At 43.4% G+C, this 17533-nt stretch overlaps 1 protein-coding gene across 17 annotated transcripts in view; it reads left to right on the forward strand.

Moving 5' to 3' along the window:
* Positions 1-17533, forward strand: part of plekha6 (pleckstrin homology domain containing, family A member 6) — a 351695-nt gene that overhangs the window by 310861 nt on the left and 23301 nt on the right. For 13 of the 17 annotated variants that reach the window (XM_048553351.2, XM_048553354.2, XM_059653334.1 and 10 more), the window contains 7 exons: positions 416-469; positions 9848-9913; positions 11867-11947; positions 12870-13019; positions 13596-13697; positions 13990-14104; positions 16203-16339. In XM_048553351.2, coding sequence (XP_048409308.1) covers positions 416-469; positions 9848-9913; positions 11867-11947; positions 12870-13019; positions 13596-13697; positions 13990-14104; positions 16203-16339 — 705 coding nt within the window. The remainder of the gene's footprint in view (positions 1-415; positions 470-9847; positions 9914-11866; positions 11948-12869; positions 13020-13595; positions 13698-13989; positions 14105-16202; positions 16340-17533) is intronic. The other 4 variants (XM_048553353.2, XM_059653335.1, XM_048553358.2 and 1 more) reach the window with 2 other exon arrangements.

Here is a 17533-nt window from a genome sequence, read left to right on the forward strand (position 1 = left end):
CCTATGCTGTGTACATTGTAGATTTACTATCATATTGAGGAGCTAGTGTGCACTCGGGCAGATTTGAAACAGGCCTACATGCCTCAAAGAGTTAGTTAATGGATCAAGAGAATCCCTTTGGCTATTGAATGCTAATTTAGACAGTAGAACTGGCTCTGTTTTCCACAGAAGACTTCTTGTAGTAGAAGCAGAACAATGTATGCAGCAACTTATTGAAATGGTCAACTGCTCATGAGCAGTGTTGTTAGAACTGGAGGTCTGCTTTATTTACTGTATCCTTAGATTATCACAGTGTATAGCCGGGCCCTTTTGGACTCTGTAACCATCTGTTCCCTTTCTTCTGACTAACTATTTGTTTTCTTCTTCATTCTGTGCTGTCTAACTCTGTGATTCCTTTTACCCTGTGGCATGACAGGATGAAATTCTAGATCTTCAGTTACAAAGGAAGCTAGAATTTCTGGACCAGCAGGTGGGCCTTGATGTGTAAAACTGTCCAAGTGTCCAGTCCCATTGGTCAATCCATCCTGGTGTCCATTCCCATTGGTGTCACTCTCTTGGTGTCCATTCCTCTCAGTCGAACTGTCTTGGTGTTCATTCCCATTGGTCAAACTATCCTGGTATCCATACCCATTGGCCACACTCTATTGGTGTCCATGCCCATTGGTCAAGGATGAAGTGACAAGGTTGTGAATTGGACATTATCCTTGAGTATGATCCGTGGGAGCTGAGAGTTCAAGTCGATACTACTTAAAAACCATGAGGATCTAAAGTCATAAAATGACACAACACAAGAGACCATTCAGCACAGCATTCCCATGCTAGCAATTAAATACATGACTTTTCTTATAAACAAAATTTTTTCTCATAATTAAGTCATTAAAAACTAGGGTGTCATTCAGAAACAGGTCAAATGGAAATAATCCGAGGGCAGTTTAGAAATGTCTCAAGAGGGTGTTTCATCTTGTGTATTCACAAAATATTCATAATTGCTGAACAAAGAGACATTACAATAATTTCTGCAGAACAATAATTAACAGATTGGCATTGCCAAGCAGGATAAAACCAGCCCTGAGATTGTTAATCGTATGTTGTATATGGAGTGAGCTATGGTCGTATCTCTGACTCCAAGTCAGTAGGTTGAGGGGGGTCTAAACCCATTCCATGTGGATACCTGTGCCAGGGCTATATCCTGGATTCTCATCCAGATATTAGTGTACAACCCTTCTGATTATGGGTTGTAGGAAATCCCACTCCCATACAGAACAAACCACCCTATTAAAAATGGCATTGAACATGGAGGGAGGGTCCGTATCACGGACTTTTCAGCCTACGAATACTTCAGTGTTCTCTATTGATATGAAAGCAACAACAAGATTAATGATAAGTACAGTGTTAATGGTTGAACTATGCAGAACCACATGGTGCAACTAGGTTCATGACACAACATGCTCCAAGAGACTATGTTCCACATTTTGCTCATGAAACAAGCTAAAAAGAAAAGATTATTTAATAACGCACAAATGCACATCAAAAAACATGGTAATAAGAAGGCAATAAAAACATTAAAGGGATTTCTTTAGTGAGGAACAAACCATATCAGTGGGATTTTATTCCAGAGAGATGATCCACATTGAGGGATTGCTTCTCCGAAGGTCTAAACAAATGATTAATGGTTAGGAATTATATTTTTTTGGCCTATGCTGTTTCCAAGAAAGTAGTGAACCTTGATACTTCTCCTTTGAGTATTTGTTTGTTTCTGTCTTCACTGATATCCTGATAATGCTGTCGAGAGTGTGTTCATCTTGTCCAAAGATCTTGTTGTTTACTAATGAATTTGTGTAAATCTTGTCAGGGACCATGTAGGCATTTCAACTGAACATGATTAACCTCCCTCTACTTTCATATTTGACACAGGATGCTTCACATGATATGTTTCCTGTAAATTACCTGCTTTCTCTCCTGTAAGTCTGTCCATCTTGCTTGTACTGCTGCTGTGGCAATTCGAAAGCAACACTTGATGGTGTGGCCCTCAGAGCTGGCTCAAGTTTGCATGGCTGAAATTATAACCAGCAAGGAAGAAAATGTTTGAGTAGGGAGGGGTGACTGTTCTCTCGAAAAAGATGCTTTGTGTGTGATCCAATGGGTTTGATTGCGGAGATGCAAAGAAGACATTTCCACTTCGGGACAGGCACAACATATAGTGGCCGTAATTGTAAGACAACCACTAATAAATTGAATTGGAAAGTCAGGAAAATCCGCTTTTCCCATGAAAGAGTGTTTTCAGCTTGGAACCTGCTCTGACATGGAATAGTTTAGGCAAATGGCGTTGTTATACTTAGGGGGAAGCTAGATCAATACCTTAGGAAGATGGGAATACAAAGATATGATTTTAAATAAAGGTGAAGGAGAGTGAGAGAGACTGGTAACATGCCTAAATAGACTAGATGGACTGCATCAGCTGTTTCAGCGCTTAGCTGAAGCAATGGTATGTTTTAGAAAGGGGCATTTAGTTAGCTGTATGTTGGTATTCAAGGGGTTTGAGGTCACACTTGACGTCAAGCGCATAAAACCAATTTGTGTTAATGTTGATCAACTGGAACTTAATGTATTCTCAATGAGACCTCATCTTAAGGGTATAAATTTAAGGAAACTGTGCATATTCTAGAACAAGTGAACTCTAGTTATTTTACAGTGTGGCTTTTGGTTTACAGTGATATAGTTATGTCTGGGACAATGTTTTGATCTCACCATTTGCAGCTGCTGTCACTGGTGCTGTACTGGATTTACAACAGAATCCTGCAGCGACTGTAAACCCATAAAAACCGAAAGAACTGCGGATGCTGTGAATCACGAACAAAAAACAGAAGTTGCTGGAAAAGCTCAGCAGGTCTGGCAGCATCTGTGAAGAAAAAAGCAGAGTTAATGTTTTGGGTCCAGTGACCCTTCTTCAGAACCCAGAAAATACTGTCTGATTTTACTTTGACAGATGCTGCCAGACCTGCTGAGCTTTTCCAGCAACTTTGTGACTGTAAACCTAAATGAGAGAGCTGCACCGCAAGATATTTTGGGATACGTTACTATAGTAAATGTGTTTTATGCCAAACACATTGAAAAGTGAAACTCTTGCTACATGTTCACAAGAAAGTATACGTTTACAGTGAACACTACGTTTGACTCATCCACTGCTCTGCAGTCGGTTTCTATGTATAAAAACACGACAGGAATTCAAAAAGTGATACTGTTTTGTAGCACCATTTAATTTGAACTAAATCACCATCTTCCCTCTTGAATTGCTGAAGATTATTTTCAATCCCTGACCGTGTAAATGTATTAATTAGTATGTTTTGAACGAACCATGACTGAAACTGGCAAGTTTTTATTCACTTTCGAATTCAGCATCACAGAATCCCTACAATGTGGAAACAGGCCCTTTCGCCCAACGAGTCCACACCGACCCTTGGAGCTTCCCACCCAGCCCCATCCCCTAATAACCCCCCTAATCTATGCATCCCTGAACACCATGGGCAATTTAGCATGGCCAATCCACCCAGCCTGCACATCTTTGGACTCTGGAACGAAACTAGACCATCCAGAGGAAACTCATGCAGGCACAGGGAGAATGTGCTAACTCCACACAGGGGTGGAATCGAACCCAGGTCCCTGACACTGTGAGGCTGCAGTGCTACCCACTGAGCCTTCGTGCTGCCCATGTTTGAATGGACCATGACGGAAACTGGCGAGTTTTCATTCACTTTCCAATTCAGCAACATTGATTTTATAGCTCATAATCTGTTCATTACTTGTTGCTGTGCTCAGTATCATTGCAAATTAATGTGTCACATTTATTCCTCCACATAAGCAACTTCCCCTCAAATTTCAGTCAGTAATAACTGCAAAACGCATGTACTCACACAACACTTTGTCATGTTTCATGATATGTCTCTAACTGGAGAACCATACAACATAGAAAGGTCATTCAGCCAATCTAAGGACACCATAGTCCTACTCTTAGAGAGGGATATCTGGTTTTAGTTTAACCTGAGGGTTACCACACCTTGGTTGAGGGAAGGTTGAGAAAGGGAGTCTCTTTGTGGTAATTTCAGCTGGTATGGGAATTGAATCCATGCTCTTGGCATTACTCTGCTTTGTAAATCAGATGTCCAGCCAGCTGAGCTAATCAACCCCACCCCATCTCAGTCAATGTAGCACTGTGATGACTGTCTGAAAAAAAATCAAATCTAGCCCCCCGATCTACTTCCATCACGCTGCAAAATATTTTCCTGAAATGGTTAACTTTTTTTTCAAGCGGTTCCACTGAACCAGCTTCCATCACCCTTTCAAGCAGCATGTTTCAGACTTGGTTTAAAAAAATCTCTTTATCTTCGCCCCACTCTTTTGCTGTTTTCTTCTGTTTGTTGAACCTGTTGATTTGTAAGTGGCCATTTGGCGTGTAGGTGACAATGAGGCAGAGTATCCTTTGTTTACTTGATTAGGAGGTAATTAACTTAAAACTTCAAAACTGGCCATTATCCTCTGGACAAGGGATTAGATGACTATAAATACATGAATCTCTCTGAGATTCCCTGCCTTGAAGCAGTTTGACATCTGAAATATGTCAATGAATTGTAAAATGATATACAGGAATGCAGACTGCCAACTGAGGAGCTCCAAGTTCAAAGGTAAGCAGTATTTCACACTGCATAAATAAAGCCAGTTGATTATATTGGCGTATCATTTGTTATAAATATTGATGGAAATGAAAATCCAGAGGGCGTATCATGGATACGAGTGATTTCCTTCAGTTTTGTCCTGAGAGTCTTCTGGCAATGGTAGTGTCTCTAACTCACAGAATTGTAGAGTCACAGCATTGTTACAGCTCAGCTAGGAGGCCATTCAGCCCTGACGTGCCTGCTATAACCTAGAGCCAGTCTCCTTTCAGCCAGAGACAGGTTCAAGCCCCACTTACTCAGAGGTTTGTATTGACACCTCTGGGTTGATTAGAAAATATCTTTGACGTATTCAGAATCATAAGGGGTCAGTAGAGAAGTGGCTCTAAATGGTAAAAAGATTGAGGACAAGAAGGCACAGATTTAAGGTGATGTTTTTAAAAAAAATCATTCAAGGGATCTCTGGCTAGTCCAGCATTTATTGCCCAGAGGGTAGTTAAACCACATTGTTGTGGATGAGGGAGATAATGGGAACTGCAAATGCTGGAGAATCCAAGATAACAAAGTGTGGAGCTGGATGAACACAGCAGGCCAAGCAGCATCTTAGGAGCACAAAAACTGATGTTTCGGGATGAAGGATCTAGGCCCGAAACACCAGCTTTTGTGCTCCTGAGATGCTGCTTGGCCTGCTGTGTTCATCCAGCTCCACGCTTTGTTATCTTGCTGTGGGTGAGGACTCGGATGTAGGCCAGACCAGGTAAAGATGGCAGTTTCTTTCCCTAAAGGACATTTGTGAACCAGATTGGCAAAAGAAGCAATGACAACATGGGGAAAAACCTGATCATGCAATGAGAGATTGGTAGCTGCTACAAGGTGTCTCAGAGTGTCATAGCGTCAGAGAGATCTAAGCACACAAAAAGGCCGTCATTTCCGCACCAGTCAAAACCAGCCATCCAACTATTCTAATCTCATTTTCCAGCACCTGGCCCATAGCCTTGTATGCATTGGCATCACAAGTACACATCTAAATAGTTTCTAAATGTGATAGGTATTTCTACCACCCCAAGAGGTAGCGAGTTCCAGATTCCCATCGCCTTATGGGTGAGATAACAAGTTGTGGAACTGGATGAACGCAGCAGGCCAAGCAGCATCTTAGGATCAGAAAAGCTGACATTTCAGGCCTAGGCCTACATCAGAAATAGGGGAGGGGAAGAGGGTTCTGAAATAAATAGGGAGAAAGGGGGAGGCGGAAGAAGATGGATAGAGGAGAAGATAGGTGGACAGGAGACAGACAAGTTTAAGAGTCAGGGATGGAGCCTGTAGAGGTGAGTGTAGATGGGGAGGTAGGGAGGAGATAGATCAGTCCAGGGAGGACAGATAGGTCAAGGGGGCAGGATGAGGTTAGTAGGTAGGAAATGGGGCTGGGTCTTGAAGTGGGAAGAAGGGATAGGTGAGAGGAAGAACAGGTTAGGGGGGCAGGGATGAGCTGGGCTGGTGTTGGGGTGCAGTAGTGGGAGGGGAGATTTTGAAGCTTGTGAAATCCACATTGATACCACTGGGCTGTAGGGTTCCCAAACAGAATATGAGTTGCTGTTCCTGCAACCTTTGGGTGGCATCGTTGTGGCACTGCAAGAGGCCCAGGATAGACATGTGTCTGAGGAATGGAAGGGGGAGTTGAAATGGTTAGCGACTGAGAGGTGCAGTTGTTTATTGCGAACCAAGCGTAGGTGTTCTACAAAGTGATTCCCAAGCCTCTGCTTGGTTTCCCCAATGTAGAGGAAGCCACAACGCGTGCACTGGATGCAGTATACTACATTAGCAGATGTGCAGGTTTGATGTTTGATGCAGAAAGTCTTCTTGGGGCCTGGGATGGGGGTGAGGGAGGAGGTGTGGGGGCAGGTGTAGCACTTCCTGTGTTTGCAGGGAAAAGTGCCGGGTATGGCGGGGTGGAGGGGAGTGTGAAGCCGTCAAAGGAGTCACGGAGAGAGTGGTCTCTCCAGAAGGCGGACAAGGGTGGGGAGGGAAAAATGTCTTTAGTAGTGGGGTTGGGTTGCAGATGGTGGAAGTGTGGGAGGATGATACATTAGATCTGGAGGTTGGTGGGGTGGTTCGTGAGGACTAGGGGTTTCTGTTTTGGTGGTTATTGAGGGGATGGGGTGTGAGCGATGAATTGCGGGAAATGCGAGAGACACGGTCGAGAGCATTTTCGACCACTGCAGTGGGGAGGTTACAGTCCTTGAAAATGTGAGAATGTTTTTCCTTACATCTCCTGTAAAACTTCTGCTCCTGGGGAGACTAGTGTTGTGGAGCCAGGTTCAAAGCTTTCAAGAAGAAATTGGATTGTTGTGTGAAAAGGCAGAATGTGCAGGATTATGGGGAGAAGGCAAGGAAGTGGCACTAAGGCAAGGAAGTGGCACTAAGTCACTTGCTCCTTCGGAGAGCCATTTCAGATGCAATGGACCAGTCTCCTCCTTTTGTAACCTTTCTGGAATTACTTTTCAAAATTCTGGACTCCTTTTTATCTGACTTGCCCCCTATGCACAGCTGTGTTAATTCCTGGGGATTGGCGGCTTTCTTTACCCAGGCTCTGTAGCAGGAAGGAAAATAGTTGAATATATGTTTCTAATCAAATGATGACAACAGTTGCAGACATTGCAGTGTATATAACATGCTGAGAACATACAGCTTCTGTTATATAATGAGCTGCTCATTGAAGAGTTTGCTTTGTGTCACCCATAACTACTTTTCTACAACACATTGCTCAGTTTGGTGGCTGCAGTGTACTGTTCAGATTATGATTTCAAACAATAAATATGTGAATTAAACCTGTTTAATTTTTGAACTTGTGTGTATATGTGTGCATTCGTGTAATACTGTTGCTCAGCAGACCTTTTAAGAATGTAAACTGTGATTTTGTGGATGATTTTGCAAGATGGCTTGCCTCAGCAATGTGGAAATGAAAATCCAGAGGCCGTATCATGGATATGACTGCTTTTCTTCAGTTTTGCCCTGAGTTTGTTCCTGCTGATTTTTGTGTATAATGTATGCTATGAGGAAAAGTTGGATATTTAAAGTATAATCTTTGAAACAGCACAGTAGCCGTACCACGAGTTTGTGTCTTGTACTGAAATCACTATTATTAATACCAGGCTTTTGGGGTGAATGTGGTTTGAAGATTGTTTACTTCTGTAGAACCTGGGATTAAACATGGGTCACCAACTGGGTTTAATTTTTAGAGGCTCGTCAGCTGCTTAGGTAGTTGTGTAATTGGAGCGTATCGACAGATGTAACAGTTTTAGGATTTGCTTAAATAGGTGATTTGTGAATAAGACATTTCGATTATCCCTGAGTCATTGTGTACCAAAACTAGGATTAATTGATGTTTTTCAGTTCACAGGCTATTTACCTACCCACTTGGCAGGTCCACCTAATGGCTGATAGCAGAAAACACTGAACAAAGACATGTATTGTGCAGATGTTTTCAAATGTGATAAAAGGCCTGTGTAGTATGTGAGTAATAACACAGTAATTGCTGTTTGTTCTGTTTGAATAAGGAGATTGTCCAACTGGATGGGGACCTCAACATAGTGAACGAGGAGTTTGTTTCTTGACTGGCAAGTACAGGCGATGATAGAACGCTTGAGCTATTGGAATTCTCCAGTTGTTGTTGGTGGGAATGACAGGAGTCGGTTCATTATAATTCTCTGCACTGAAAACAGAATGAGAAGGGAACTGATACAGTCAGATTCACAGAATGACAGTGAGTGAATCTATCCCTGATAGGGGATTCTGGAAGTTCTTGAAGAAGGTTCTGAGTACTGTTCTGGTCTCCCTGTTATGGCAAGGATATTATTAGGCAGGACAGGGTTCAGCAGAGATTTCCCAGAATGTTGCCAGGAATGGTGTGTTTGAGTTATAAGGAGAGGCTGGACTCTTCCATTTGGACCGTGGGAAATTGAGAACTGAGCTTATAGAGCTTTATAAAATAATGACGGGTATAGATAGGTGAATGGCAGATGTATTTTTGATAAGCTGGGTCTTTCAAGATTGGTGGTGGGTATATTCTTCTGAGAGGAGAAAGATTTTAAAGAAGTCATGAGGGGCAGGTTTTTTGCCCAGAGTAATTTGAGACTGGAATGAACTGCTGGGAAGCGGTGGATGCAGGTGCAGTTACAATGTTTAAAAGACATTTAGATAAGTACATGAGTAAGAAGTATTTGGAGCAATATAGGCCCAGCGCAGGCAGGTGGGACTAGTTTAGTTTGGGATTATGTTCAGCATGGACTGATTGGACCGAAGGGTCTGTTTCCATGCTGTGTGACTTTTTGACTGGCTAAGGGTCGCTGGGTGGGAAACTCTGCTTTTATTTGCGCAGATGCTAGCAGAGCTGCAGAGTTTCTCCAGCAATATCTGTTCTCGTTTGAGTATATACTCCCTAGATTTGAAGGTGAACATCAATCTCCCAGAAAAAAAATATAAAATTCAGGACATGGTGGGAGGATGTTTCCACTAGTTTGTTAGTTTAGAACAAGACGTCACAGTCTCAGAACAAACAATTGCACATTCAGGAGAAATTATTTCACTCAAATAGTTGCGGATGTTTGGCATCTCCTTACCTGTGGATGCTCAGTTATCAACCATATTCTGCGCTGCAGTCTTTGGCTTTCAGAAGATTAGTTTTTCAAGAGATATTTGGATACTGTGGACACATGGAACTGAGGTGACAAGTCAGCCCTAGTTTTGTTGATTTACAGCTCGGGCTCAAGAGGCCAAATGACAACCCTGTTGTCCATATTTCTTGCGTTGTAATGAGAAGGTTGTTTGGTGTGTCAGGATTCTATACCATTGTAGTGAATTAGACTGCCGTGTAGTAACAATTAGGGTTTGCCACTGAGGTGGGGTAGAAAGTGGAGCGTATTCCTCCTGATTCAAATCAAGTGAATACTCTTTCTAACCATGACTGTGGTTCTGTCTCAGTTTGACCAAAGTTTTGATGGCCCTGTTAGGTGGCAGAACATGACATTGGGGAATTGGCTTGCTATAGACGCCAACAATTAGCAGGTTTAAGCAAGGAGGCAGCATCTGGTGACTTAAAGTTTAAAACAGCACAGAATTGGCAGCTATAAATTACCCTATGCGACAATGCAGTCATGACTCTGATGAATGTCTGATGTTTGCAGGTTCCATATCAGGACAGATTCCAGGACCCACTGGAGCATTACAAAGTTGACGAAGTGGAGATTGATGTGAGTTGCACATATAATTACCATTCCCCTTTAGAAAGATTATTTCTGCAATGTTGGATTCTGACATGATTTGACAGCAAGGGCTTAACAGGCAAACTCACTGTAGGGTTGCTATCTTGTACTAAGCTATTGATATCCAATTGACAGGAACCTGTCACCTTAAACCAAGTACAAGGGATACTAGTACCAAAGGGCTCACTGGGGAGTAATTGCACAACCTAAAGCCAGGCAAAGATGGACAATAGTATCCAATCAGAACAAAGATTAGGCCTTTTTGGGAGGATGGGGGTGTGGTGATCATGTCTGTTGCCTCTCTTGTTCCCCATATAGTTGCAGTTGGACATGAAGAAATCAGGAAGAAATTATGGTGGTTTTCTGTGCACATTGTTTATCTTTCCTCTTCTCCTTAATATTAACGTGTTCCAATGTCCAAATATCTGGTTTGGTTGATACACTGCACAGTGTGTGATTGGATCTTTCCAAGGTCTAATGTTCATCCCAGCGAGGAAAACAAGCTCCAGGTGATGAGCAGGATTCAGCGTGGGGCTTTGGGGCAAAGGAGATGGGCCGGGGCGGGTTTTTGGTGAATTGTCTGCACTTTCTGCTTCTGTTTCTTTAATCTAGTGACCCTGTTCTTGGACAGTGAAGGCAAGTGAGCAGCCAGCGGTGCATTAGGCTCAATAATGATGCCAGCAGCTGCATTTTGCTCACGTTTGAAGGAGTGACCACTCTGGGATGAGTGTAGACCATCGAAATGAATCTATGTCTGAGCCAATGTCCACAGAAGTTGAAAAAAAGTTGACGAGGGAGGAGACCGCTATTGTGAAATTTACAAGAGTATCCCCAGCTTTGCTTGTGATTTCTCCTGATGGCGAGGGCAGGGTTGGGGTGGGGGTTGGTGGTTGGATTTTGCCTCTTCTCTGAACAGTATCTGATGGTGCACTGGCAATCAGAATCTGAATGACTCATGCTGAAGTTACCTGCACATTACCTGTGATTAAATGGATGTAACAAGGCACTAATATGAATCTAGTCACAGATTCTTTTCCTGGTAGAAGATTTTATTCACAGAATGCAGCATTACGTATAGAAACATGGAAACATAGTATATACGAGCAGGAGTAGGCTACTCAGCCCCTCGAACCTGCTCTGCTATTCAACAAAATCATGGCAGATCATCCAACTCGGTCCCCCATTCCCACTTTCCTCCCATATTCAATGATCCCTTTAGTTCTATGAACTATGTCTATCTCCTATCAAATGTCTCCGCTTTCTAACTAACATCATCCCAGTTCCAGCTGGCACTTTCTATACACCTTTGAGAAAACGATTGCCTGATGAACCAAAATAATTAGTTCACAGCCCCACCAACAAAGACAAAATTCTGAAGGAACCTTGAGTAATTAAATTAAAATTTGGTTTTGGAAGGAGATCAGACACTCCCAGCCCATGTGGTGTCCACACGTGATGGAAAGCGTGCCATTGGACACTGGGTGCACCCTCACCAGGCGGGTAGCCACTTCTAATAACTTCCACTGCAACCCAATACCTAGAAGTGCTAGTGGCCAGCTTGACAAAATTCAGGAGCAGGTCCATTGATTCGCCTGCCCTCCTCCACAACCAGTATCCAATGATCTGGAGCTTGGAACTGTATTGCAATCAAGTATAAAGGAGAACAGTCTCCCAAATTAGTGTTCAAGATTCTTAATCAACCCCAACCCTCCACATGTTTATGCTTGACCATAACAATGGAATGAATATAACACTATTAATGCTCACACAATCTGATCATTTGCGGCAGGAGCCATTTCCGTGGATGAATGTATGAGATAGTACAGTGTTAATTGATTACATCTGATGCTTGCAAGATTTGCAGATGTTTAACTTATTGCAGTCTCTGTCAGAAGCTTGTCTCAACGTTTACTTCATTTTCATTATTCTTTTGGGAAACAGAAACTGCTGGGACGACTTTGTGAGCAAAGCAAGAACCAACGGGATCAGGAGAAATGGGTCCTGCAGCTTCGAAAGGAGAAGGTACCTTAATGTTTTGTAGCTCCCTGGATAGCTTCCTCATGGCCGCTTTCTTGGACCATTGGTAAAGGAGGCCCTTTGCCCATGTTGCCTTTGTACCCTTACTGCCCAATGGCTTGGTTTCATGCAATTTGTCCAGGGATTAAACTGTATTTGGACAACTGGCTAGAATGTGCACACCTTGTACACTGACTTCAGATTTCGTCAAATTAAATACTTTCGAGGTTTGAGAAATGAACATTAGCATCCATATACTGTACATTTGTTGTGGTTACAGACTGCTTCTCTCTGAAATGCCAAAAATGACAGGCAGTCGCATCAGCTGTGTTGAACTACAATATAAATTAGATATGAATATTAACTGTTCAAGTGCCATTTTTTCCATGATACCTTTACTATTTCTGCCTTTATCTCTCTGATTCTTTCTCTGTCCTCCTCTCTTGATCTCTCCCCTCCTCTCTCTACATCTCTCCTTCTCTCTTGACTCTTTTCTATTTCTCTATCCTCTCTGCCTCTTTTTCTTGCTTTCTCAGATTCAGATGGACTCCCTATTTTAAACAAAGTAGAGTCTTTATATGTACTGCAGCAAATCACACACATATGACTGCAGTCAGCCCAAACACTCTTCGTAAACGCAGGATTACTCTGTGAGTGGGGGATAATTATGTGGTACAAATGGTGATGGTTTCTGATGGGCGGGGAGGAGTGGGCTTGGGGCTGACTCAGTCACTCCCAATCAGGACAGAACTTGCACGTAGCCACAGCACGCTTATTGAATCTGTGTCCTTTCTGTAACTGAAGTTCCTCAATGTCCCTATTGCCCCCTCAGCTACTTGCTGTGGGCAAAAGAGAAAAAGAAGAGCGTCTGTTTTTATTTTCAATGATAGTTGAATCCAAATCAGAGCATGTTCCTTTCATACTCCAGGAATCCCTGGAAAGTGCCTTGGAGAAAACCCACCGGGAAATGGAGATGTACCCTAACCAGCCAGGTTACACCGAGCAACTTGTACAGAAAAAAGAATCTCTGCAGAATCAGTTGATCAACATCCGCGGGGAGCTCTCGCAAGCAACCACGGTACGCGAGCTGAGTTAGCGCGAGGTCATGAGGGCTGGAGGAGGGACCGTGGGGGCTAGGGGTCTGCAGTTGTGTTTGACCCCTGAGGCTTGACTGTCTTGGCAGTCTTGGGAGCTTGGCACTTGGCCTAATTGAAAGCGTTGGAAAGGAGCATGCGTTTGCTCGATAATGCGAGCCTCTTGCTAGGTGTTCATACCTAGACCGGTTGACTGAAGCAAATTCAGAACGGACACTGGCCTGGACAAGAGCGATTCAACACTTTAAATCAAAACGAACATAGCTGCCCCCCCACAACAGGCGAACCAGCCTGCATTTGTGCACTTAGCAACACAGGTACAGGCAATGCTCAGCTATTTTAGTAGCGAGCGCTACCTCCAAGACCATGCGTCCCTGTTTATTACTACAGCCGTGGCTTATTGATGACAACGTCTGTGAAGTTGGAAGCCAATTATAGATGTAAAAGTACATGGTAATTATAGAATGTACTTGTTTCTTTAATGACGCGTCGAGATTTTTCACAAGAAAATAGTATTGACTTGTATTCTGGTCCTGCTTTGTGCGTTGCATGCATTTTAGGCCTTTGCAAACACAAAGATGGAGTGCGATGCCCTCAAAATGGAGCTGTCCATCATTCACAATGACTTATGGGAGCAGCTGAACAGCCCCATGGGAATGCAGGTAACACTGCCATAAACTCATAAGCAAAGGTAAACTGATAAAATAATCAATTATCATCCACATCAAGGAAACGTTGGAAAGGGCTAAGTGCAAGGTTAGCCCATTAATCTTCTCGCCCATCCTAATTCATCAAGATAAAGTCTACTGTAACTGTGCCATCAAGCACCCTAAATGATTCTGAATTTCACTTCATAGCACTTGCCGCTCCTGTGGAGGAAGGTAATCAAGGATGTGATTTCAGTCAAGGCTCGGGAAGGGAGTCTGACCTGGGGTTTGTAATCATTTTTTTCAGGATGAGGTGGGGCACAAGCACTTTCAGAAGGAGCTATGGAAAATTCAAGATGTCATGGAGGGACTACGGAAGTCTTATCCCGATCGAATTACAATGGAACCCCTTAAACAACACGGTATGGCAATTCCAAGCATTTGGACAGGGTATGGGCATCAGTGTACAGAATGGCAATATATACCAGAGCCCAAGGACTGAGGCTGCAGAGTGGTGCACTGCTCAGGTTAGGAAGGTGGAATCACAGTGCTTGGGCCTGGGACCCTGGACCATAAGACCTGGGAGCAGAAACAGTGCATTCAGCCCATCAAATCCACTCTGCCATTCAATGGCTGATCCAATAATCCTTGGTTCAATTTTCCTGCCTTTTTCCCTTAACTGTTGATTCCCTTCCTGGTTAAAAATCTCAGGCTTGAATGTACTTAATGACCCAGATTCGACAGCACTCAGTGGTAACGAATTCCACCAGTTTGCAACACTCTGAGAGAAAAAATCCCTCTTTGACTGCGTCTTAGTACTCTGAGATTATGCCTCAGCCAAAAAAAACACTGGGCTCTGCAATTTCTGCCCCCGGTCCTGGTGAATGGTGTGTTACTGTCATGGGCAGATGTGCTGGTGAAATATGAACTCACTGTGGGTCAACACTGAAAGGGAAAAACCCAGTTACTAATTTACTTCCAAAAATATGTGCATGATGAACTGACGTCAGCCTGATTTCAGGATAACATTCCTATTACACCGAGTTTTGTGCCAGGAGAATTTAGTTGTAATACACGACACAGTTATCCTGACTGCAGATTGACAAGACCTGAATTTAAAGGTACCATCCTTGGATCAGTGTGTTGCACTTTTATATCTAAAGTCTTTTCACGTCCTACTCTCGAGACTTGAACACATAATCAAGGTTGACATTCCTGGTGCCATACTGAGGGAGTACTGCAGTGTTGGATGTGCTGTCAGTCGGGTGAGACTCTGTGCCAAGGCTCTTGTGCCCACTCAGTTGCGTGTCAAGAATGCCAGGTTAGAATGTGCAGTAGAGCAGTGAGGTTCTCCCTCATGTCCTGACCTTACCTCCCAAGTGACACCTAAAACAGCTGGTCCAATGATGTACTTTAATGCTATTTGTGGGAGCTCCCAGGGCAGTGGGGTGTGTGTGTGTGTGTTGTAATGGATACATTATAGCAGTGAAAGTGCTTGCCTATCTGTTAAGCACCGTGGGGCATCCTGCAGCCTTGTAGATCCAGTGTAAAAGCAAGTCTTTCTTTTCCCTTTCTCAACATTTTAATGTGTTTGAGATTGAGGTTGGGAGGTGTAGGTGAAGTGCAGGAGGTTTAGAGGGGATTTGAGGAAAACCGTTTTCACCCAGAAGGTGGAGGTAATCTGGAAGTTACTTCCTGGAAAAGCGGTGGAGTGGGGCAACCTCACAGCCTTTAAAAATGTAGGCGGATGAGTGCTCGAAATGTCATAACATGGGAAGCAATGAGTCAAGTGGTTGAAAGTATGAAGACAGGTTGGTGCAGACTTAATGGCCCAAACAGCTTCTTCTGTGCTGTATGACTGTATGCCCCCATTATACATTGCAAACCTAATGCTCCTCACAATGCTTTGGACCTGTGGCAATGGCCTAGTGGTATTATCGCTGGACTGCTAATCCAAAGACCCAGATAGTGTTCTGGAGACCTGGTTTCGAATCCCACGGTGGCAGATGGTGGCATTTGAATCCAGTAAATATCTAGAATTAACATTCTAATGATGACCGTGAATCCATGGTCGATTGTTGGAAAAACCCGTCTGGTTCACTAATGTCCTTTTGGAGAGGAAACTGCTATCCTTACCTGGTCTGGCCGACACGTGAATTCGGACCCACAGCAATGTGGTTGACTCCTAATTGCCTAGAGGGCAATAAATGTTGTCTAGCCAGTGACGACACCATCCCATGAATGAATAAAGAAAAATTACAACACACTAACTCTGCCATTGCTATAGACTCTATACGATGAATCGATGACGAAGGCACAGAGTAGAGAATTTAGCATTCCGTCTTCTTGCGGTGATTTCATGAGGACAGATTGTGTTGATTTTGAGTAGTAATGGGTAGTGCTTTCCAGATGATGTGCCAAGATACCTGGGAAATTTGATAGCCTCCGTAAACTGTGGGTGGTGCGCGGAAAACGAGTGTCTAGTTTCTCTAATCACGATCCCCTTCTTTCTTTTCACAGTGACAAGTGCCCAAATGGGCACCTTCAGCTCGAACAGTCCCGCCAGCCCCCTGAGCTCCACCAGCCTCACCAGTCCGCTGAGCCCCTTTTCCCCCGTCTCTGAGTCTCAGGTTTCTGCTCAGCAGACAGCCAAGGAGGTAAGCTGTGTGAGCCCTGACTCAGAACGGACAAACCCGTTATTGTGGTAGAACAGCGCGTTTTACAGACAGCCCCTTTGCCCTGGTAAGGGCATAGTTTCAGTGGGAGAAATGGGTCGTTATGTGTTGTATCAACCTCACAACTTACCAGCATTCTGATCCATTTCCCTTTGGTACTTAACCAAAGCATTGGAAAAGCATTTAAAATTAATGGGATATCAGACCTAAGAGAAACTGCATTTAACCCCGCTATTGTGAGCGAGTGCTGATGTTGAGCCATACTGTTGTTTCTGCTGATAATTGTAATCAAGTGGCTCAAGTAAATTTTGAAATAAAAACAAAGTGCTAGAGAAACACAGCCGGTCTGGCAGCATCTGTCGCGAGAGAAACAGAGTCAGTGTTTTGGGCCCAATATGATTTCTCCCAGAGCTTGTATCGAAACCATCGGCATGGAATGATATCCAGGAACCAATTGATCCATTTCGAATTACAAGGAGACAAGAGTTTGGGAATTATCACTGAGAACATCAAACCCAGCTTCCGACCATGGCTTCGACTCTAACTTATTTATTGTCGTGAGGGAAAGCAAACATAATTGGTTCTTGATGGCTTAAGAACAATCAAGGAGTGGTCTTGCAGCACAGTGGTAGTGTCACTACCTGTGGACCAGATGTCCCAGGGTTCAAGTCCTGTCTGCTGCCATAACATGTCTGAATAGGTTGGTTAAAAACATCTAAAAGTAATCAAGCACCGTTGCAATGATCATATCTGTACTGTTCAGTGCGACCTGCTGTCCTCTAGAAACATAACTGCCTTTCACTCTTTCCCCTACCCTTACTCCCTATACCTAGCAGTGGAGGAGTAACTGTGTTCTGTAAAAAAAAAAGTATCTGTTTAACAATTGTTAAAACGCCTGCATACATCTCCAATCAATGATTTAAACAGTTGATGGTCCCATCTTCCACTGCTGCTTCCCTATTTTCACCACTTCTCTAAATGCAAACCTAAAATTCCATCCAATTTTAATCATTAGTGTTCATCCTTTACTCATAAACCAACAATAGAGAAGCAATCACCAGGATTTAGAAATTAGTGATAACCAACTGATTGTCAAGAAAAAACCCACTGGTTCACTCAGATAGTAGGAACTGCCAATGCAGGCGTCAGAGATAACACAGTGTGGAGCAGGAGGAA

Source organism: Stegostoma tigrinum, chromosome 21, assembly GCF_030684315.1.
Source record: "Stegostoma tigrinum isolate sSteTig4 chromosome 21, sSteTig4.hap1, whole genome shotgun sequence".
Lineage (NCBI taxonomy): Eukaryota > Metazoa > Chordata > Chondrichthyes > Orectolobiformes > Stegostomatidae > Stegostoma > Stegostoma tigrinum.